General features: G+C 41.6%; 1 protein-coding gene across 2 annotated transcripts in view; it reads left to right on the plus strand.

The window, feature by feature from the left end:
• Nucleotides 1–19,248, plus strand: part of Pik3ca (phosphatidylinositol-4,5-bisphosphate 3-kinase catalytic subunit alpha) — a 36,697-nt gene extending 17,449 nt beyond the window's left edge. Inside the window, exons 9-21 of one of the 2 annotated variants that reach the window (XR_007831913.1) lie at nucleotides 509–633; nucleotides 1,365–1,446; nucleotides 1,729–1,893; nucleotides 2,084–2,187; nucleotides 3,735–3,906; nucleotides 6,069–6,175; nucleotides 6,557–6,678; nucleotides 7,868–7,946; nucleotides 13,379–13,549; nucleotides 15,214–15,331; nucleotides 15,432–15,583; nucleotides 16,224–17,338; nucleotides 18,570–19,248. Coding sequence is in view for 1 of the 2 variants with exons in the window: in XM_051157032.1 (XP_051012989.1) it covers nucleotides 509–633; nucleotides 1,365–1,446; nucleotides 1,729–1,893; nucleotides 2,084–2,187; nucleotides 3,735–3,906; nucleotides 6,069–6,175; nucleotides 6,557–6,678; nucleotides 7,868–7,946; nucleotides 13,379–13,549; nucleotides 15,214–15,331; nucleotides 15,432–15,583; nucleotides 16,224–16,494 (1,668 nt within the window). In the remaining variant the exon portion in view is untranslated. Of the gene's footprint in view, nucleotides 1–508; nucleotides 634–1,364; nucleotides 1,447–1,728; nucleotides 1,894–2,083; nucleotides 2,188–3,734; nucleotides 3,907–6,068; nucleotides 6,176–6,556; nucleotides 6,679–7,867; nucleotides 7,947–13,378; nucleotides 13,550–15,213; nucleotides 15,332–15,431; nucleotides 15,584–16,223; nucleotides 18,067–18,569 lie in introns of those variants that run through there. The other variant, XM_051157032.1, reaches the window with a different exon arrangement.
• The last annotated feature ends 4,064 nt before the right edge of the window (nucleotides 19,249–23,312 follow it).

Below are 23,312 nucleotides of genomic sequence, written 5' to 3' on the forward strand. Positions count from 1 at the left end.
AATTACAGGCATGTGCTACCACTGCCCAGCTGAGAATAAATTTATGTCATGGGGTTATATAATAAGTTTGTTACTTTCCACTTAGTACCTTAATGTTGAAAGCTTGAACAGTTGTGAGGATGGATAATTTAGCAAGGAACGTGACAGGGTTTGCATTTTTATTTTGTCGTGTACTACTTTTTACTCTTATCTGCCAAAAGCATTATCAGGCTGTAGTTTGTAGGCGTTAGGAAGGGCCTCATCAGAGAGAGAGAGAGGCTGGCTTCCTTCCCCTTCGCCCCAGTCTAGGCTGGGCCATTAGTGTGGTACTGCTTGTGGTGATAATGCCCACATCACCACATCTGCTCCACAGATACTGCTTTAAATGAGTTTTTTGTGAAAATTAGATTGTTTTATAATAGTTGTGAAGTTTATTAAAAATCGGTTGCTTTTCTAACTGTATCATTCATGAATCTTGAGGGAAATGTGTGGTGGAGAAATCAATATAAAATTATACTTTATTCCACAGAGTAACAGACTAGCCAGAGACAATGAGTTAAGAGAAAATGACAAAGAACAGCTCCGAGCACTTTGTACCCGGGACCCACTGTCTGAAATCACTGAACAGGAGAAAGACTTCCTATGGAGCCACAGGCAAGTATGGGGGGTGAGGCTCTCAAGGCAGAAAACTGAGGGACTTTATTCCTGTCAGGGAATTCCGGTGTGTGAGCCACACACCATCTGGGTGCTGTTTTGGAGGTAGCGTCTCAATATAGTCCATGATAGGCTTGAGCCCAGTGCATAGCATGCTGCCTTTGTTCCTGGAAACACCTTCGCGTCAGCCTCCTGACTCAGTGCTGGCATTACAGCTGTGTGACCCCCAAACTCCTAGTAAATAAAACATAATTGAAATGTTATTTTCCTTATTAATGTTGACTTTTTCAAAAGTATAGATAAAGATAGTTCTTTCTTGGAACCCATGCTATGTTGATGCTTGTTGGGAAGTACCTTTGCCACTGGCCGTCTTGGCAGCTCCCTACACTGTTGTAGCTAACTGAAGGAGTTGCCCTTCATACCTGTGGAGACTCTGTGATGCGTACATCTTGTCCAGTAAGCTCATGAAGTTCAAAGAGGCGAACAATTTGAGTGCCTAAAGAGGAGAGTAATCGTTAACTGTCAACTAACATTTCCCCTTCATTTGAATCCTTCATGTTTACCATTTTAACTGTATCTGCATAGATATGTAAATATATGCACAACACAAGTTTGGCTTTTCAGATAGGCTAATAGTAATAATAAGCGTAGAAGTTCTTAGAGGTGCATGATAGGGAAATCAGATGTTGGACCTGGCATAACAGCATATTCTTTATTGTCTTTGCCAACAGACACTACTGTGTGACTATTCCTGAAATCCTACCCAAACTGCTTCTGTCTGTCAAGTGGAATTCCAGAGATGAAGTAGCCCAGGTGAGATTACTTTAGGGGCTTTGCGCAGAACCTGTGTGTTGCTGAAATCATCACCTCTCAGAAGATCTGCACCAACTGAAAGGATCATGATGACACAATTAGGAAAACACCAGTCATAATCATTTCCATATAAAAACTAATTACATTCAAAATGTAAAGCAGACTTTGATGATTCATATAAACTGTTTAAAATCAGATCTTAAAACAGTGTTTTTAAAACAAAACAAAACAAAAAACTGTTTTAGATTTTATATGTGATTTACTGTAATTCTCCGTACACAGATGTATTGCTTAGTAAAAGATTGGCCTCCAATCAAACCAGAGCAGGCCATGGAGCTCCTGGACTGTAATTATCCAGATCCTATGGTTCGGAGTTTTGCTGTTCGGTGCTTGGAAAAATACTTAACAGATGACAAACTTTCTCAGTACCTCATTCAGCTCGTACAGGTAAGGCCCGGAAAACTAGGGTGCTTTATTCACGTCATACATCTGTCAAGCAGCAGCATTAGTTTATGCTTTTTTAAAAATCCATATATTACTACTAATAAATATCAACTTTGTTTATAGAATTCTTTTGTTTAAGGCAGAAATGGGCCTGATTCATCTGAATTTTTGTATTTTTCTTCTGATTCCTCAGGTCTTAAAATATGAACAATATTTGGATAACCTGCTTGTGAGATTTTTACTCAAGAAAGCATTGACAAATCAAAGAATTGGCCATTTTTTCTTTTGGCACTTAAAGTAAGTCAGATTATTTCCTACTTAGACGTGTATAACTCGCCTCCCTAGTAAATGCATAGATCTTGCTGCTGTGTCCGTCTGGAAAGCTGCTCCGTTCTGGAAGCCTGCTGCTGCAGAGTTCTTTTCTTTGGAATTAAATGAACAACATAAGTCAGAACTGAAGGCTGTCCTGTTAGTGCACATAATTTTTATAAAGGTTTTTGCCTCCATGTTGAGCCAAGTAAAACTTGCCAGATGCAAATTAATGTTGTGATAGGTTTCACTGTATACATAGATGTCGTCCCAAAATAGAAATCATACCTTGGAATTCAGAATATTAATGGCAAAGCCCCGCATTCCCACATTCCTTGTAAGAAAATAAGCTAAGAGGGAAAATGTGGCTTTTGTGAGTGGTCCCAGGACTTTGGGAGGCTGAGGCAGGAGGATCACAATTACCAGGCTAGCCTCTACTTCATAGGGTGATGCTGCCCTGTGGGGGGGGAGGGCTGTGTGTGACAGAGGAAACTACTTTACGAACTGTGTTACAGTACTCAGAGTTGTCACAAATCACGTAAATCACAGGAAATTTAGTAACAGGTTTGTGTGTAGTGTGGCTTTGTTTTTTGTTTTTAATTTTAAAAAATAATTTGTTTTTATTTTATGTGCATTATATATCTGTGGGTGTCAGATTTTGAAGTTACAGACAGTTGTGAGCTGCCATGTGGGTGCTGGGAATTGAACCCAGGTGCTCCAGAAGAACAGTCAGTGCTCCCAACTGCTGAGCCATGTCTCCAGCCCTTTCATTTGTTTTTTAATTGAAGTTGTTGGTATCTAGAGACACTGTGTTTGAAGTAAGCACAAACAAAAATATGACTGTGCTTGCAGGAAACGTAGGACTCTGTGAGCATCTTAACCTGCCTCAGGTCACTTGATTATTTTACTTTCTTACTTCTTCTTTTGTATCTTACATTGAGATTAATGAATGAAAAGTAGCTAAGATAACCCCGAATCTATAACATGCCTAGCTGTTTATTAAGTTTACACAGCCAGGAACTACCTGAAACACCTATTTATTTTCTTCTAAATTGGTAGGTTTTAAAATCATTGATTACAATATTTATTGACTAGAGAAAGGGTTTTTCCTATCTTCTGAGACCGTGTATATGCTCATTTAAGAATAGATATAGGTCAATGCCTGAGTTAGAATAAAAACCAAGCGCACTTCCTGACTCCACATATTTGATATTCTGCACACCCTCTTGGTCAAGATTACAGATATCCCCTATCCAGACACTTAGAAAAGTACATGTAGGGCTGGAGAGATGGCTCAGGGTTTAGAGCACTGGCACCCTTCCAGAGGACCTGAGTTGAACTCCCAATACCCACATGACAGCTCACAGCAATCTCTACTACAGTTCCAGGAGATCCTGCACCCTCTCTGACCTCCACGTGTGCTGCATGCACATGGTACATAGACATACATTCAGGCAAACTCCCATATACATAAAATATGCAAAAAAATAAAAGGACTAAATATATACATAGATAAATTTTGCTTACTCTTTTAGATCTGAGATGCACAATAAGACTGTCAGTCAGAGGTTTGGCCTGCTGTTGGAGTCCTACTGCCGTGCCTGCGGGATGTATCTGAAACATCTGAACAGACAAGTAGAGGCCATGGAGAAGCTCATCAACCTGACTGACATCCTCAAGCAGGAGAAGAAGGATGAGACACAAAAGGTGTGTGAATAGCTCTTCCATTGGCTTTGAACACTTGGCTTAAAAGTGGAGCCCAGTGTACATATATAGTACTTGTGATTTGGATTTGAATTCCACTGGCTGCCAGTTGTGTGATAGATACATTATGTAGGCTTCTAGGACTCATTTTCCTCAACCGCAAATTAGAAATAGTACTTTGCACATAGAGTACTTGTGAGAAGGACTCTAATCCCATGACAGCAAAGCACCTGTCACCTTCCTTGGAATTTAAGGGTACCCACTATGTACGCTTTTTATATAGCCATAAATAATTAAAATGAATCCTTTCTCACCTCACTTATCTTGTTAATGACCCCAAAAATAAGTAGAAGGACCGAGTTTAAGTGGACTCAGTAACCACCTGTCATCCTCAAGGCTCTCAGGGCCTTTCCCCAGCCCCCTTCACTCACTACTGCCACCTGAAAGGCAAGCGGGGCCTCCCATGTGGTGAAGCAGGAGGATCCACTTAGCAGTGAGTCCCAGAAGGCAAAAACAAATGAGCAGTACAGAGTCGGTGTTTACCCCCAACATCTATAGTAGTAATGTTAGGGGGAAAAACACAACTTTTTAAAAGTTGCTGCAATTAATATAAAAGAAAGTTACTGTATTAGTTTAGATGCCTTAAAATATGTGATTGAATCGACTCTTTTAAAGTGCAGTATATAGATTCAAATATAGATTATTAGAAAATATATGGAACAAGCTAGGATGTAGCTGTTGATGGTATGTGGGGAGTTCACACAAGCTCAGTCCCCAGCACCACATAAATGACGTTTGGTGTAGCATGTGGTGCATGGAAATGAGTAAGTAAATATATGTGAAAAGAAATAAAAATTTAAAAGAATTGTACTGTTTCTGATGTGATCCTGGGTAGCAGTGCCCTGCTACATACATACATACATATATATTGCAGGTGGTTTTTTGTTTGGTTTTGTTTTTTGAGGCAGGGTTTTTCTTTCCAGCCCTGGCTGTTCTGGAACTCACTTTGCAGACCAGGCTCACCTCAAACTCACAGAACTCACCTGCCTCTGTGTCCTGAGTGCTGGGATTACAGGCATGTGCCACTGCCCTGGCTATATTGCAAGAGTTTTGAAAAGCTTTGTAGCCGATAGTTTGCTAAACTTCTATTCCATACTAGAGTCTTCATATCACACGGTGACTCTTATACAGTGGCTTCATCAGGAAGTTGGAGTTCGCCACTCGACTCAGGGTTGGCTTAAATGGGACTATGGCAAGGAGCCAAAGTTAAACTCCGGAAACACGAGTAGTTCCACTGAATGGTTTTATGTTTATACAAGAGTATAGAGGGCTCTGTGCTAATAGAATAGACATTATCACTATCTTTTGTACCTTTACTCAAAAAAGCTGCCTAGTTGTAGATGATGAGATTTTCTAGCTCTTCACTAATATAGAGAAATCGGGGAAACTTCGTTACTCAATTCCTACCCCCTAGCCTCTTGTTCAATCACATTTTTTTATTTCCAGTAAATGAATGTTTCCTTTAAAACTCATCAGTAGCCAGGCAGAGGCAGGTGGATCTATATGAGTTATAAGTCAGCCTGATCTACAAAGGGAGTCCAGGACAGCCAGGGCTACACAGAGAAACCCTGTCTTCAAGGGGGGAAAAAAACCACATCAGATATTGCTTGACAGTCCTGAGTAGATGGATGGATCTGCATATAGTGTCAGATTCTATATATCAAGAGGTTTTCTAGATTTTTTTTTTCATCCTCACTAAATCTTTTTTACCTAATCATGTGAATGACATTGTCTTAAGAATCCTAAAAGTAAGAATATTAAGCTCATATAGTAGCCTAGCCTTTTTGTTTTCCTTCTCAAATAAGGATCTGCATACTTTCTCACTGACAGGCCAGGCAGTAAACACCTGATGTCTCAGATCACATGGTCCAGCCTTACCTGCTGCACTCAGCTGTGAAGGCAGCCAGTGCACAAATGGCAGGGCAGTGCTTTAATGACCTTGACTTACAACCCACAGTCATCCAGAACCATGCTCCCAACTGATTCTACTGCTCCAGTCACGACTTCCTAATCAGCAAGAGTTTGCCTGGCCCAGGGACTGGAAACAGCAGCCACTGCTGTCCCTCACAGACTCCGCTCCTCACTTGGCTGTTCTTCGTTACCAGGTACAGATGAAGTTCTTGGTTGAGCAGATGAGACAGCCAGATTTCATGGATGCTTTACAGGGTTTTCTGTCCCCTCTAAATCCTGCTCATCAACTAGGAAACCTCAGGTAAGGGTAATGCCTGTTACTGATAGGTTTAAGTATTTTTCCAGATATAAGTTTTAAAAGTCCAATCCTCCAAATCTTGTAAAATAGTCTTAAACTAGAGCTACATTTATTTAGAATCAATTTCTGCTACTTTGATGATAATAGTTTGGATCTTTCTCTAGTTCAAAGTTCTTATATAAACAAGAAGTTGGAAGTGATCTGTATAAAGCCAATTACGTGTTCTTAGATTGGTTGAAAATTTTATATATTTTAAAGATTTTGAAACAGTTTTAATTCTTACAACACTTCAAAAAAATTTATTGTGTATGCATTTTAAGTACACCCAAGGACTAAAACTATAAAAATCTCGGGTGCCTGGTAAAGTCTTCAACTGTTTTACAGGCTTGAAGAGTGTCGGATTATGTCCTCTGCAAAAAGGCCGCTATGGCTGAATTGGGAGAACCCAGACATCATGTCAGAGCTGCTGTTTCAGAACAATGAGATCATCTTTAAAAATGGTGACGGTGAGGAGAGCGCCAGTGAGCTCATGCTGCATGCATGCTGCTCTCTTTATACACAGGATATTTATGAGCTATGGGGACTTTTGAAAGCCATTTAAGGGCTGCTGTTTTAAAATCTACAATATTAAAGTGTCTTATATTTAAGTGTGCATGTGAAGGAGTTTGGGGACTGGGATATTGTGCTTTAGTGACTCAGAACCTGGAGTCCAGAGAGAGTAGGTATGTGCAGACACTTCTCAGCTCCCCTCATCTGCCCTGAAGGTGGACCCTCCTGACAAAAAGCACTCATTTGTTACGCATCTTAGCAACCAGGGGAAATAACTGAAGGTTGACTCCTATAATTCTAAGTCTAGTACTAGTCCCCATCCCCCTAGTGAGAACAAAACTGGCATGTCTGCCTGTATTCATCCTGGGTCAGACTACAAATTGGCAGAAGCCAGATTAGATTAGCAGGAGAAAAATCACCCAGAATATGAAACTCCAAAGAAAGGCCAAGTGGTCGTCTATCCTCTTGATCTGTATGGAGACTGAGCTGGATGAAGGCTGGCATGGCAGGAGGGTGAAGGGGCAAAACTTAGATGAGCAAAGGTGGTCTTGATGGTACGATGACAGAAGCAATCTCCCCATCAAAGTTGTTAGAGCTGGACTTGGCAGCACACAACTGTAATTGGGAGATGAAGGCAGGAAGATGATATGTTCAGGGTCTTCTACACCTGCATAGCCAATTGAGGGCCAACCTGGGCTACATGAGACTTATCTCAGAGAAGTCCTTAAATAGGTGACAGTCAGGACCTGATCTCAACCTCCAGGTGACTATCAGCCTTCCCCAATTGAGGTGAAATTTGATCTCCTTCAGAATCGGGCCTTGGAATCATTGTCTACCTTGCCTTACTTTCTGTGTGCAAGGGTGGGTTACATAGCACTTACTCCTTAAGTATTGTGTATGCTGCACCTTGGGACTATGACAGAGGCTGCCCTCTTGTAGCTTACAGTCTAACTAGGAAAAGAATGTTCAACAGGTAACTCAAAAGTGAAAGAACTCTGAGACAAAGAGTTTTAAATAGACTTGGAACCCTTTGAAGTATCTTACTATTGCTCAAAAGATTGTGCAAATATTTTAGAAGTTAATTAAACCACTGTCCTGAAAATAGTGGTGTCATGGTGTTAAGTGGGACATGTATTTGAATTTCAGATTTACGGCAAGATATGCTAACCCTTCAGATCATTCGCATCATGGAGAACATCTGGCAGAACCAAGGGCTTGACCTTCGGTGGGTAATCAGAGCATTGGTTGGAAATTATCTTTAAGAGAATAAACTAAAGTCTTAATAATAATAATAGAAGCCTCTAGAGGCCTATATTAAAAATGTTTGCAACCGGGCAGTGGTGCTGCACGCCTTTAATCCCAGCACTCAGGAGGCAGAGGCAGGTGGATTGCTGTGAGTTCAAGGCTAGCCTCGTCTACAAAGTGACTGCAGGACAGCCAAGGCTACACAGAGAGACCCTGTCTCGAAAAACCAAATAAAAAAGAACCTTCTCCTGTGTGCGTTAGCGCTGACAGGGAAGCTGCATAGATGGCCCCATGGTTGGAAGAACATGCTGCTCGGCTCGCAATTGCCTTCTGGCTCCCAATTGTAGGGGATCCAGCACCTTCTTCTGACCCCCCAGGCACCCACACCTGTATGTACATGCATATAAATACGCATGCAAATTTTAAAATATTTAAATTCAGAAGTAAGTTTCATCATAGAAATTCAGTAGTCCTAAAGCCACCTTTTAATCAATTTTGTAGTAAAGTGTAGGAAAGCAACTGAAATTTTTATCAGTTTCTTTTTCTACCCAGTGTTCTGTGATCATCTGTGTTTTCTTCCCTTAACTTTGCACAAGTATTTTATGTGCTCATCATTGTTGCCTCTAATAGGTGTTCTTAGACTTGACGCTTGCAAATCCATAGAAATCACATGCTCAGAAGCTGCCTGCTCTGCTTCAGCACTTTGGTCTGGTGGGCATTGTTGCGGTTACTGTTCTTTCTCCATGAAAAGACACCACAACCAAGGCAGCTCTTAGGAAAGGAGGCGTTTAACTGGGAGGTTGCTTACAGCTTTAGAGGGTTGGTACGTGGTCATCACGGTAGAGAGCTGACAGGCACAGTGCTGGAGCAGTCGCTGAGAACTTTTCATTCTAAGCCACCTCCCAGCAGGCAGAGAGAGACCCTGGCCTGCCATGCGCTTTTGAAACCTCCAAGCAACACACATCCTCCAATAAGGCCACATTTCCTAATCCTTCTCGAATAGTTCATCAACCGCGACTAAGCATGCAAATATATGAGCCTGGGGGAGGGGTGTCATTCTCCTTCAGAACACCACGTGCCACTCACTGGCCCCCATGGGCTTGTACTTATATCAGAATACAAAACACGTTCAGTCCACTCTAAAAGTCTTCATAGTCACCGTATAGTGGCGCACGCCTTTAATCCCAGCACTGGGGAGGCAGAGGCAGCAGAACGCTGTGAGAAAAAAGTCTCCATAGTCTTCCACTGTAGTGGATATAAATATGTTTTTGTTTTGATCCCAAGTGTGGGATGTGAAACAGACTTGTATGAGGGTGTACAGTGTTTTTCCACCGGAAACAGACTTGTGAGAGAACAGGTGATGTTTGTTCACCAGAAGAGGAACCGCTTCTTTCAGGAGCATAGTCTTTGCAAACTGATAAGCAGCCTAGTACAGACTCTGAGAGGATATATATACACATACATATATATATGCCCAAAACAAGAGGCTGGGCTTTTTGTTCTTGGCATCCTTTCCTATTGTTTGGCTGTTTATTGCTTCGAGACGCCCCTAGACAGAACTATTCCAGCAAACGTTTCTAGGTTCCAGCTGCTGTTCTAGGCTCCAGCTGCTACTCCAGGTTCCAGTGGCTGCAGTTGCAGTCACCTTTGCTAAATTGCTAGTTTTACTGTTTAAAAGGTCTATTGGAATCCTGCCGACTATCCCAATGGAATCGCTCCCAGGAACCAAGTCTAAAAAGGTCTACTTCTCCTGCTCCCATTAACCTTTTTTCTCTCCCATCTAGGGTAGGTGGGTTAAAAGAGAGATATAAGTATTAAACAACCCCAAATAAAGTAGATTTTTCAAAGTTCAAAGCTTACATTCCACCATCTCAACTATTTAAAATTCAAAAGTTCCTGAGACCCAAGGTAATCTCTTAACTGTAGTCCCCTGTAAAGTCAAAAAGCCAACACATACTTCCAACATATAATGGCACAGAGTGCATGGTCATTGTAAACATCAGAAAGGGAACACGGTGAGGAGGCACTGGACCAAAGCAAGGCTGAAAACCAGCTGCGCAGCTCCAAACTCTGTACTTCCATGTCTGATGTCAGAGCTTGCCAACAGATCCCAGCTGTGTTGACTGCAGAAGCTCTCCAGAGCTGTGTACCTGCCAGGGCGGCCTCCTCCTTGACTGCAGGGACTGCTCGTCTCTTTAATACTAGTAGAACAGGATAGAATACCTAAAACCACTTGGTCCACATCCCCAAATATGATTAGATCACCGAAGAGTGTTTATGGATGTAAGTTGTAAAACTAGCTGCTTTTGGCTGCAGGAGCCCCACGTCACCATGCAGACATGGCCAAGTCCAAAAACCACACCACACACAACCTGCAGAAGGCACAGAAATGGCATCAAGAAACCCCGGTCACAAAGATACGAATCTCTTAAAGGAGTTGACCACACAAGTTCCTGAGGAACATGCGCTTTGCCAAGAAACACAACCAGAAAGTCCTGAAGAAGACGCTGGCAAACAATACAAAGGCAACAAGTGCACCTTGTTGGGCGTTACACCTAAGGCCGTTCAGCCCAAGGTGCCAAAGGTCCCCAGCCGCAAGCTCAGCTGGCTTACTTTCATCGCTCCTCCCAAGCGTGGGAAGTGGATTAGAAGCTACATGGCCAAGGATGGTAGACTCTGTCAACCAAAGGCCAAGGTTTGAACCAAGGCCCAGGCTTCTGCCCCAGTTCAGGCTCCCAGAGGTGCCCAGGGCCCTGTGAAGGCCACATAGAAAAGGCTTCTGCCAATGTGAAGACAAATGGACTGGTGTGACACACCTACCTGCACACTATTTACAGATGACCAGTGTCCTATGCTGTTTTTACCAAAAAAAAAAAGCAAGATCCGTTTAAAATAACAAAAACCCTAGCTACTTCTTCATGGACTACCATTTTTATTTTTAAAACAAACTGATAAAACCAAGTAGATACATTATGCCTATAAACCCTGCAGTCAGAATACAAAGGCAGGAGATTCCAGAGTTCAGGCCACCCTTCACTACCTAACAAATCCAGGGCCATCCTGGCCTATATAGCAAATTACTGTTCCAGAAATACCAAAACTAAAACCTAGCCGACAAGCCGTAAGTCAGACAGGCTGTGTGGCAGGTGTGGTCTTTGAAGATGAACACTCTTCGTGCATCTCTTGAAGGAAAACAACTAAAGGCAGCTTTGTTACCAGCGATAAAATTTGAATTTTAGAGGGAGTGTTAGAATTGTGAAAAGCCTGTTTATCAGTATTTCCCAGCCTAGACTTTGTGAATAAGATTAGTAGTAGCATAAACAATTGTGGCTGGGTATGGTGTACACACCTGTAAATCCTGTACTTGAGTCTGAGTCAGGAAAATGGGCAGGAGTTGAAGGTGGACACCAGGCTAGTCAGGACTGCATATCAAAACCAAACCAAAAAATAATCTTATTTTTTGTTATGTTACCATTTTTTTTAAAGGCATCAGCATTTAGAAAATTCATAAAACTCCCAAGCCAGGTATCTTGTTAATGACCAAAACATGAACACATCAGGTCCTTAATGTTAAAAGACACAGACACAAGTTAGTCTAGAAGTAACTATGAGGTTTATTGATATGGTTTTATAGTCCATATTGCAACTCAAATATGTTATTAAACTGTAAACTAGTATCGAGGAAAACCATCATACTAACCTTCTTTTTCCTGGCTACCTGTATATAGATGCTGCTTCTTGTACTTAATTAAAGTGTGACATATAAACTAAGAATAATGGTGCATACTTGTAACCATGCAGTCAGGACGCGGAGACAGTAGGATCTGAGTTTGAGGCCAGCCTAAACCATGAGGCAAAACCTTGTTCCAAAAAGAAAGGAAAAAAACAAACATCAACATAAGAGAATCTGCTCATGTGTGTTTCTTACTGAGCTGTCTGTACAGAGAACAGGCATTGGGGCGGGAGAGATGGGTCAGTGTTACATGGCAGCTGCTGCTCTTGCGTAGGACCCACATCTGGTGTCCAGCACCCAGGTGGCAAATGGGGTGTAACTCCAGTTGCAGGGCATCTGAAGCCCTTTTCTCATTCTTGCAGGCTCCTACATATGTGAGGTGCATATAAACACATACATAAATCAATCAATGAAATAAATCTTTTTTTAAAAATACAGTTGGCCATCAAACCCAGATAGAAAAACATATTTTTCACATTAAAAAAATGTGAAAGTCTCCCCCCGCCCCTTTTTTTGTTTTTTGTTTTTTTTACATTATTTTGTGTGTGTGAGTGTTTGCCTGTGCGTAGTGTGTACCACATGCATGCCCGCTGCCTGTGGGGCCAGAAGCATCCCCAGGACCTGGCATTACCAATGGCTGTGAGCTGCCATGTGGGTGCTGGGAACCAAGCCTGGCTTCTCTGGAAGAGCGCCAGTCCTCTTAACCACTGAGCCATCTCTCTCTCCAGCCCCCTTCACTGCTTTAATACAGGTTGTTTTGTTCCATACAAAATGGCACATTAACACACAACGATTTGGTTTTAGGTGAACGCATACAAAAACAAAAACGAAATAAAGAGTTAAAATAAAGATCATTTGTGATACATTTACTAAATAAATGTAGATATTTTCAGCCTATTAAAATATTTTCAAAGCTAGGCTTAGTGGCACATGTCTTTAGTCCCAGCACTTGGAGGCAGAAATAGACAGATCTCTTTGAGTTTTTATAGCCAGCCTGGTCTACAAGAGAGTTTGAGGACAGCTGGGGATATTACACAGAGAAACCTGTCTCAGAGCAGGAAAAATTGGGTTTTATAAGACCTGAACAAAGATGACACCAGTACACCTGCTAATGGGATAAGAGGTAAATCTCTTGAGGCCTCAGCCTAGACAAAGACTACAGGCAACTAAGGAATACTGAAAGTGGGAGACATAGTCTTCCCCAGATAGAAGAGACAATCCCAAGTGGCCTTCCTTGAGAGCTTACATACAAGTGACATTATATGGACTGAGCAGGTTGTGCTTAACAGATTCAGGAAGGTAGGTGTTTGTGTGTTATGTGTTTATAAGTTTCAAGAAAAAAAGCCATGAATTTGAGATAGAACAAAATATTGTACATGAGAAAGATTAAAGGGAGGAAGTAGGAAATGATGTAATTAGAGTTTTTTACTTTAATTAAAAATATTTGCTGTTTAGGGCTGGAGAGATGGCTCAATGGTTAAGAGCACTGTCTGTTCTTTCAGAAGTTCTCAGTTCAATTCCCAGCAACCACATGGTGGCTCACAACCATCTATAATGAGATCTGATGCCCTCTTCTGGTGAGCAGGTGTACATGCAAGCAGAACACTGTATATGTAATAAATAAATCTTTTAAAATATATGTTTGCTGTTTTAAAATTCTGCCTTTGTCCCTTTTCTAGCATGCTGCCTTATGGCTGTCTATCCATTGGGGACTGTGTTGGGCTCATCGAGGTGGTGAGAAACTCTCACACCATCATGCAAATCCAGTGCAAAGGAGGCCTGAAGGGGGCGCTGCAGTTCAACAGCCACACACTGCATCAGTGGCTCAAGGACAAGAACAAGGGCGAGATGTGAGTTTGCTCTTGTGTTTCTGTTACATGCTAGTGGCTTAGTGGGCTTCGTGGTTAGGGGAAAGCCACTACACAGGAAAACTGCTGCATTTCTAACCCTTATGGACAAAGTGAACATTTGGCTCTGGAGATGTGTATAGCCTAAGAGTGCATATTCCTTTTCTGGAGGACCCAGTTCCCAGTACCCACTTGGGGTGCTTTACAACCAGCTGTCACTGCAGCTCCAGGGAATCTGATACCCTTTTCTGGCCTCCGTGCCACCTGTACTCAGTGCACATGTCCATACATAGAAAAATTGAAAGTAAAATCTTTTTCAAAAATAACATTATACATTGATATTTTTATTTCTAATTTGTTTTTTGAAGGTATTTTAGAACTTAATTTTCAAAGCTATCAATGGTGGCACATGTGCCTTTAATCCAAGTAATTAGGAGGCACAAACAGGTGGATCTTTGAGTTCTAGACCACAGAAAGGCAGAGGCGGGAAGGTCTTTTCTGAGTTTGAGGCCTGCCTCGTGAGTTCCAGGCTAGCCAGGGCTATATAGTGGGACTCTTCTCCCCCCCCCCCTTTTTTTTTTCCTTCCTGGGGATTGTGGCTTATCCTAGCCCTCAAGAGGCTAACCCAGGAAGATTGCTGTAAGTTCAAGACCAACCTGGGGTACAGTGTAAGATCTTGTCTTAGAATAAAGAAAAATTGGGGCCTGTAGAGATGATTGAGCTGACACAGTACTGTTGCACAAGAAGCCCTGAGTCCAGTCTCTGGCATGCTTACAAAGCCTTGTGGTATGGGTCGGTAGGTCAGTGCTCCAGGCAAGAAGCAGGAACAGCTCCACCTTAGGGACTGGTTGGCCAATTAAGTCCAGCCAGCTGGCGAGGCCCAGATTCAGGGAGAGCCCTTGTCTCAAAAAATAGGGTGAGAGAGATACTGAAGAGATGGTTCAGTGGTTAAGAGTACTTGCTGCTCTTCCAGAGGACTCAGGTTTGCTACCTGCCACCTATGTCTGGCAGTTTCAACTGCCTGTCTCTAGCTCCATGTAATCTTGCACCCTCTTTTGACTTCCACAGGTGTGTATACATTCACACAAAAATCACATAAACGGGCTGGAGAGATGGCTCTGCAGTTAAGAGCACTGATTGCTCTTCCAGAGGACCTGGGTTCAATCCCCAGCACCCACATGGCAGCTCACAACTGTCTGTAACTCCAAGATCTGACACACTTACACTGACTTACATGCAGGCAAAACACCAATGCACGTAACATAAAAATAAATAAAATGTTTTTAAAAATCATGTAAACAAACATAAATCATTAAATTAATAAGGTAATGAGTAATAGAAGCCATTGCAGTAACCTCTAGCCTTCACACACCATATATACGGAGAGAGAGAAAATTATGATGGATATTTCTTTCATTCTGGTAAGAAGTATACTCAGGTCAAGGAACATCTAAAAAATATCCTTGAAAGAATCTCAAAACTTCTCAGGACTTCAGATATTAAAACACACACACACACACACACACACACACACACACACACACTCACTCACTCACTCACTCACTCTCCCGCCCCCCACCAAGAGAAACTTCAGCCACATTTCCCCACCCTGGGTCCAGCCACTCCATTTCCACACCACCCATGAGGTGTATATTTCTTCTCTGTAGATACGATGCAGCCATTGACCTATTTACTCGGTCATGCGCTGGGTACTGCGTGGCAACCTTCATCTTGGGAATTGGAGACCGGCACAATAGCAACATCATGGTGAAAGATGATGGACAGGTAGTAGCCTTTAAAGTGCTTTCGGATTTTTTAAATATATTAAGTCAAGATCTGTTATGCCTCCGTGTTAAACTAAAATGTAATGTCTTATTTTTGAAAGCTGTTTCATATAGATTTTGGGCACTTTTTGGATCACAAGAAGAAAAAATTTGGCTATAAACGGGAACGTGTGCCATTTGTTTTGACACAAGATTTCTTAATAGTGATTAGTAAAGGAGCCCAAGAGTACACAAAGACCAGAGAGTTTGAGAGGTGAGCCCAAAGACTGCCTGGTGTGGGTGGGGCGCCTGCTGTGCGCAGCATGAGCTACTTCCTGGGCTGTGGAGCTGTGGGTGAGCTGGAGAAGAGGCACCATGCAGTTTGCTCATTTGTCTGACGGGGGAGTGAGGGGCTTGGGAGAGTGATGATGGAGCCTGATTTCATTCATTGGGCTAAGTGAGACCTACAAAGGAAGTAACCCTTAAACCTTATAACACACTAAAATTATTGGCTGTTGTTAAAATAATCAGACCCCATCTTATTTTGTTGAGTAATGTGTAGTGTTTGGGATGTGTTTTTTGGTCCTAACCTAGTAAAGCCAGCAAAGTGTTACACATACTTGTCCTTTTTCCAGCCACTTTGGTACATCATTAGTCTTAGATTTCAGAGGTCTTTTATAAAATTCTGCTTCGTGATCCTAGGTACCTAAAAGCTTGAGGCCTTACTTTAGTATAAACCAGTTCAGACATGTAATAAATACTGAACCCCAGTGTTCTAAGCAATAGTTCAGGTGCTTGGTAGGCAGTGAGACACTCATTTGCAGAGGAACACAGTGTAGAATGGTGTGAGCCGAAGGAGAGGCCTTTGCCTAAGACAGTCCACACATTCTGACCAGATGTTCTTCCTCCTGCAGGTTTCAGGAGATGTGCTACAAGGCTTACCTGGCAATCCGGCAGCACGCCAATCTCTTCATCAACCTTTTCTCAATGATGCTTGGCTCTGGGATGCCAGAGCTGCAGTCCTTTGATGACATTGCCTATATTCGGAAGACGCTAGCCTTGGACAAAACTGAGCAAGAGGCTTTGGAATATTTCACAAAACAAATGAATGATGCACATCATGGTGGCTGGACGACAAAAATGGACTGGATCTTCCACACCATCAAGCAGCATGCATTGAACTGAGACGGGAGCACCTGGCTTCTCCTCCACGGCAGGCAGTAGCACAGGGATGGCACAGTCAGGAACAGCAGTAGGACTTGAGCAAGAACAGGAACAACATGCTCTATAATTGAAACACTGTACATGCAAACAGGGTTTGATAGCACTAAACTAGTTCATTTCAAAATCCAGCTTTAGAATAATGAGCAATTTCATGTTATGCCTTAAATCCAAAAAAAAAAGGTAAACTTTGAAGATTGTTTGTATCTTTTTTTAAAAAAACAAAACAAAAATCCCCCAAATACATACAAATGATGGAGACAAAAAGAGGATGCGGATCTGTTTGTCTTGCAGTGTTCTGTTTGGAATGTGGACACAGCCCAGGCTGCACCGCTTTAGGTCAGATAAGCTGAAGCTTTTATTAAGTTACATGAAAGTGGAGAAGAATGAAAATTCTCATTTTCCCATTGCTGTTCAGACTTACATTTGAAGTGGGTATTTTGATTCACAGCTTAATGAGGAACAACACTTGGGGTGAAGGGACTTGCTTTTTGCTTTGAACAAACAGACCTTTGATGGACTTGGGGTCTCACCTGCGGTTTTGAAAGCGGTGGCAAATGATACCTGCAGACAGCTACGTTTTTGTTGGGGTTTGGTTTTTGTTGGTTTTTCTGGACAGTATTTACAAGGATCTGGCTTACTTCCTAGGACAATTCTGGGCTCACATCAAGTACAGCAGTGATGACAGAGGAGGGACAGCAGGGAGCTCCTGTTCCTGACTTGTACAGTATTCACTTTAAGCTGATCGTTTCTCCTTTTGCAATTGAACTGAATACTTTTTTTCATGCATGTTTTCCAGAAAATAGAAGTGAGTATTAATGTTATTAAAAAGATTATTTTTTTTTATTAAAGGATATTTATATTATAGAAACTATCATTAATATATATTCTTTATTTACATGATCTGTCCCATAGTCATGCATTGTTTTGCACCCCAAATTTTTTTATCGTTGGTAACAGCATGGTTAGCTTTTCTCTTGGTCTATAGATGAGGCTCAGGCACTATTTCATTTATCCAAATACCCCTGTATGACTCCTTAAGGAACAGATTGACTGCACACGCTTTCCTTTCACTGCTGTCTGACTTTACACGATGCTCTCACCATCCATCCGTCTATAGCTGAGAATGGCACAGTCATATGAAACCAGCTACTACAGTGAACCCAAAGTAGACTCTCATCCTGAATCTTACATCCCTCTACTGAGGTCTGCTCATGAATGACTTTTTATAGTATGAGAGACTAGAAACCAGGAGTTTTTTACCTTCATAAGCTATTTATCCATATCTCAATGATAAAAGTAGGACATTAACCCATTTTACTATCATGTCCCATTTCCAAGTCCGGTCTCACTCCAACTTCATTAAATCCCACTCAAGCACAGAATGCATTATTGAGCATTCTGAAAAGCAATCCATCCATGATGTAGGGCTAATGTTAGTGGTCACTCTAGATTTCTACTCAGTGTTGAATGATAAATGTCCTAGAAAATAGCTTTAGCAGATATTCAGATACCACACCAAAAAGGGAAAAAAAATTAATGAAAAGAAAAAAAAAAGAAAAAAATGTGCAATAATTCACTGGCAGTTCCTAGCTTAGACGTGTTACTGGAGAGCGTCTTTATGAAGAGCTCACACTGCGCTCTGAAAACAAAATCCCTTTAAAACGCTCATCCACGAGGTCAGACACCCATATAGAAGTTCTGAATAGTGAACAGGGGACTCTAATAAAAATACTCTTAATATCTGACTATTTTAGAACCCTTAAATGGCATAATTATTGAAGATTTAGGTACTTCACTAAAGCATGTATATATTATTGCCAACAAGAAAAATAAACCTGAAGATTAGGGGAACTTAGTTCTGTAAACTGTCTTGGAATAGTTAAGCAGAATTTAAACTCTGTTTTAAGCAGAAAACCAGATATATTATTTTGCAGATTTAGAAAACTTCCTAACTTATTTAAACTTGGCATTTAACACATTGTGTTACTTAGATATGCAGTTGCTAGGTACTAACATCCCATTCTTTTCTATATCAGGGATTATTACAGTCAAACTCAGTGACATGGTACAAATCTACAGCTTTGATGGTGGAAATTGAAGACTTACAGAGAACTGTGTTGTCCCGAGTGCCCAAAAAAAAAAAAAAAAAAAAACAAAGCCGCGAGCCTCCTTGCACAAAATTGATAGTTTTTTTTTTTTTCTTTTTTGTTTGTTTGGTGTTTTTTGTTGTTGTTGTTGTTTTTAGCATTAGTTCAATTAATTGCCCCGCATCTCCTCCCAGGGTCTCTGCACAGTTAAAACACAGCCACACAGCTTATTTTGTCATTTACAACCACATTAATTTCATTTGAGAGAAAATGTATATTCTATAAAGGGTATAAGTAAAGAAAGAAAGGAGAATGGTTGTATTAAAAAAGACAGAGACCAAACTTGAATTGAGGCTGATTTAATCAAATCTGTTCCCAGAGATCAGTCATGTGTCGCTCCCAGGTGCTTCAGGATTAGAAAGCCCTGTGGGCCGGTCACCTCTGAGGATGGCCATCCTGGACAGTGAATATTGTGTACATGGCTTCGGCTGCATTAATCTCACTAAGTCACTTGAGGATGTTTCATCAGTAATTATTTCTGGAAGGAAAGAAAGCAAATCTAGAGAAAGAAACTATATGCACTGTAGCAAGAAGTAACTCTTAAATCATGCTTTAACTTTTTACCATATTCTCTCTCAGCTATACAAAAACCTTTAGTTAAAGATTTTTTTAGACTGCTGTTAATTTGAAATCTGCTCATCTTACTGTGGAGTTTGATTTGTTCGTTTGTTTGCTTTCTGTTTGTTTTTAAAGATGTTTCTAATTAGACTTTTTAAAAAGAAGAATGGAATCTGGTTGTTACTTTATGGTAGAACCTGGGAGTTGTTGTGGTTCTTCGTGTCCTCTGTAAAGCGTGCTGTCAGAGTCATCAGCTGTAAGGCTCTCCTGCTGTTCTGCTTTACATTACTGCCCATCGCGGGATGGGCACCTGGGGAAGATACGATGAACTGTAAGATATTTTAATGTGTAACTTTTTCAACTGTGAAACTGACTATTGGTTTTTTGTTTTCTTTTTGATGAAAACAGCTGCTGATAAAGTATTTTGTGTAAAGTGTAGTTCTTATTAATCAAGAATGGTTACTTGATTAGATGTACATGCCCTCTTGAACTTTATCTGGAACAGATTGGTAATCACATAGAACACAATCCCTCTATTCTCTGCCCATCAGGAGTTGAGCTGGCATCACAAAAGATGAGGAGCTTGGTTTAAGGTTTCAGTGGAAACCTCACAGCCCAGAAACCTTGGTTTGTTTCTTAACATAATTTTTGTAAACTTGTTTGATTTGTAGTTTGGTCTGTAGTCCATACTTTCCAGCTCTTTGAGGAATTTTATATTCCAGCAATACCTTGAGCCTCATACATTAATCTTTTCTATGTCTCTGCAAAATGCAGACCTAGGCTGGACCCACACCTTCCAGAGTCCACCTTAAGGAATTCATTTGATGTCCACAACATTGCTGAAATGTCACTTCAGAGGCATTTTGTGGCGTCTTAGATAGCGGTACTTGTGCTTCAGAAGACTGGGGGAAGGAGGGGTGTGGAGGAGGAGCATAAGAGGGAGGAGGGCAGAGGGACGTGTCCACGCGAGGGCTGGAAGTTACAGGAACGCTTGCATACACTAGAAGCGAATTACCTCCAGTTTGCAATTTTGAAGGCTGAAACTCAGTCTTGACAGACTCTTTAATTAGTACCTCTCGGTGACAGAGCAGTACAGCTGAGCTGTTTAAAACAGACAAACAAGCATTTCAGTTATTAAAACTGTAAACAGATCCATGTCATGGCCTGGAAAGCCTTACCCCCCCCCCCCTTTATAAAAATGTTGGTTTTAGGCAGGCACAGTGCCTATAATCCAGAGGCAGAGGCAGGCTGATCACTGTCGTTTCAAGGCCAGCCTGGTCTACAAAGTTAGTCCAAGACAGCCACGGCTACACAGAGAAACCCTGTCGCCGAGGGGGCCCGGGGGTTGGTTTGCCTTTCTGGAAAGATGTTGGGCTTAAGCTCAAAGGAATTATACTCATCTCCAAAGGTTTGTAAGGGAAATAGCCAAATTGCCACTCCCTCCTCAGCCCTCACAGTACAGCAGCACCTGCGTTTTGGGTTTACAGGTCAAATTTGGCATGTTCTGCTATTTGTGGTAGAGGAGATGGTGGGGGGTCAGGGAATGGGGCTAAAATTGTATGGCTGCAGCCACTTGGAAAAGCTATATAGCCAGAGCAACTTGTGTTGTCAGGTCTCTTCCTCTTCCTTCTCCTCTTTTTTAAGATTTATGTATTTATGTACTTATTTAATGCCCGAGTTTACATTTATATGTATACCTACAGGTCAGAAGAGGGCATTATAGATGGGTGTGAGCCACCACGTGTTTGCTGGGAATTGAATTCTTGGCCTCTGGAGGAGCAGGCAGTGCTCTTAACCCTCAGCCATCTCTCCAGCCCCATGGTGCCAGTTCTTGAGTCTGGCATCCCTAGCTCCTTTGCTTTCCTTTATTGTTAGCATTGGAGAAGGGTCCTTAATGAAAAGTGTAAACAGACACTGAGGTTCTAAGGTTCAGAAGGTATTTGAGTTTATTCAGAGTCACCCAGATTGCACTGGAATGTTGAATGAGTATGTGAGGAATCTCTTTGGTGGCAGTTGTGCACCTCTGTTCGGTATGCAGTGCCTTTTCCTTTGCTTGGCTTTTGGGTATGGTAGGGTCTCTGCCGTGTGCTAGTTAGAATAAAGGTTATGAGAACTGGAAGGGGATTATCTCACTTCTCAGGTGTCAGAAAGAATGCTGGTGGGCGGGATAGTGTACACTTAGGGAGGGTTTTCACTTAACTAGCCACAGTACACTCCATTCTTCAAGGTAGTGACTACAAAAGGGAACAGCAGACTTTCTGGAACCTCATCTCATGTGTCACAACGATAATTTTATGGTAGAACTGTATGTACTTTTAGGTATTGTTTCTGTTGATCTTCTAGGTTAGCAGGGAGGCAGAAAACCTTCAGTGTCTCCTAGGAAAGTATGGGAATATGGCCTGACAAGTATGCTTGGAGTCTTGGGTTTGAGCCCCAGCACATCATAAGCAGGGGGTGGTGACACAAGACTGTCACCACCTGAAGATTACAAGTTCAGGGTCATCCTCAGCTTACGTTACTAAGTTCAGAGCCAGCCTAGGATACTCTATCTCCAGGGAGTCCCTACTAAACCTTTTAGTTCTGGTCTGAATTTCCAAATGTAGTTATTTCTGTTGATTCCTAAGAAAAAACACTTGATTAGATTTTTAATGCATGTTCCTAAGAGTGGCTGGGAAATGTGGCTTTTCTTTTTTCCTAAAAATGTTTTTGATTATGGAACCCAAAGGAATGTGTTGTGGTAGTGACGAGGGTGGATTTCTTAGAGTTTTGTCATGTTATCTTTGGCACAGAGTCTCACTATAGCCCAGGCTGGCCTCAAACTCAAAACTCTCTAGTCTTAGCTCCATAGTGCTGAGACTACAGATCCCGGACCCCACACCGGGCCCAAGTACCCATGTTTCAAATGCAGTTGATGGTTTTATTGTCATTCAGTCTTTGGACTTAGCTTGGTTAAATAAAATTATATACAATATACATATATATATATATATATTGCTTTTGATAACAACACTTTAATATCTTTAATCTAGCACTATGAAAAGATGACTACACATTTGTGCAAGGAGCCTGCCCCTCCCTTTTTAGTCAGATTGCTTCTCTCTGTTCATTCAGTGAGCTGAGGTTCTGTGTATGAGGCACTCATTAGAAACAGTGTTCTTTTAACCCTGGCCCCAGAAACACTTAGCACAGCAGGGCCCCATGTGCTGCTCACTTAAAACAGCTGTTCTCAACTTGGGGGCAGACAACCCTTTCACAGGGGTTGTCTAAGACCATTGGAAAACACAGGTATTTATGTGATGATTCATAACAGTAGGAAAGTTACAGTTCTGAAGTAGCAATGAAATAGATTTATGGTTGGGGGTCACCTCAACATGAGGAGCTATATTAAAGGGCTGAAGCATTAGGAAGGTTGAGAACCGCTGACTTAGAATATAGACAACTAGAACTCACTAAGTCGAAGACCTCTTCTGTCATACTGTTCCCAGCAAGGAGTTCATCCTGTGACTGCACTCACTGTCTGTGCTATTCACCACTGTCAGTGCCTGCTTGTCCCTAAATGTACAGTCTGTACCATCATGCTGTTCATTAAAAAAGGAAAAAAAAAACAAAAAAAAAACGTGCCCTGTGTCCAAATGGTCCTTAGTGTGTGGAGTAAGCCAAGAGCTGTGAGGGTCCCTTTTGTTGTTTGTCTTGAAAGGCAAACAAGTGTTGCTATGAACAGAGTCTGGTTTGTTTTATAATTACTAAAAATACTTGATTGAGAAACTGAATCAAGCCAGGTGTGGTGGTGGAGATACAGATGTGGCCTGTAATCCTAGCACTCGTGAGACAGAGGCAGGCAGGTCTCTGGACTCAAGGACAGCCAGAACTACACAGAGAAACCTTATCTCAAAAAAGAGGGAAAAAAAAAAAAAAGGAAAAACTGAACCAACTATTTTTTCTACCCTGAAAAAGGAGTGCTAATGTCTCTAAAGCATAAGGAATTGTTAATCTCCACCTTGGCTAGTATGCTAGCATTCACAGCGTCACTCGGTGGTAGAGGGTGCCTACCACAGTACATAAGGCCTTAGGTCT

The sequence above is a fragment of the Acomys russatus genome, chromosome 15 (genome assembly GCF_903995435.1).
Source record: "Acomys russatus chromosome 15, mAcoRus1.1, whole genome shotgun sequence".
NCBI classification, from domain to species: Eukaryota; Metazoa; Chordata; class Mammalia; order Rodentia; family Muridae; genus Acomys; species Acomys russatus.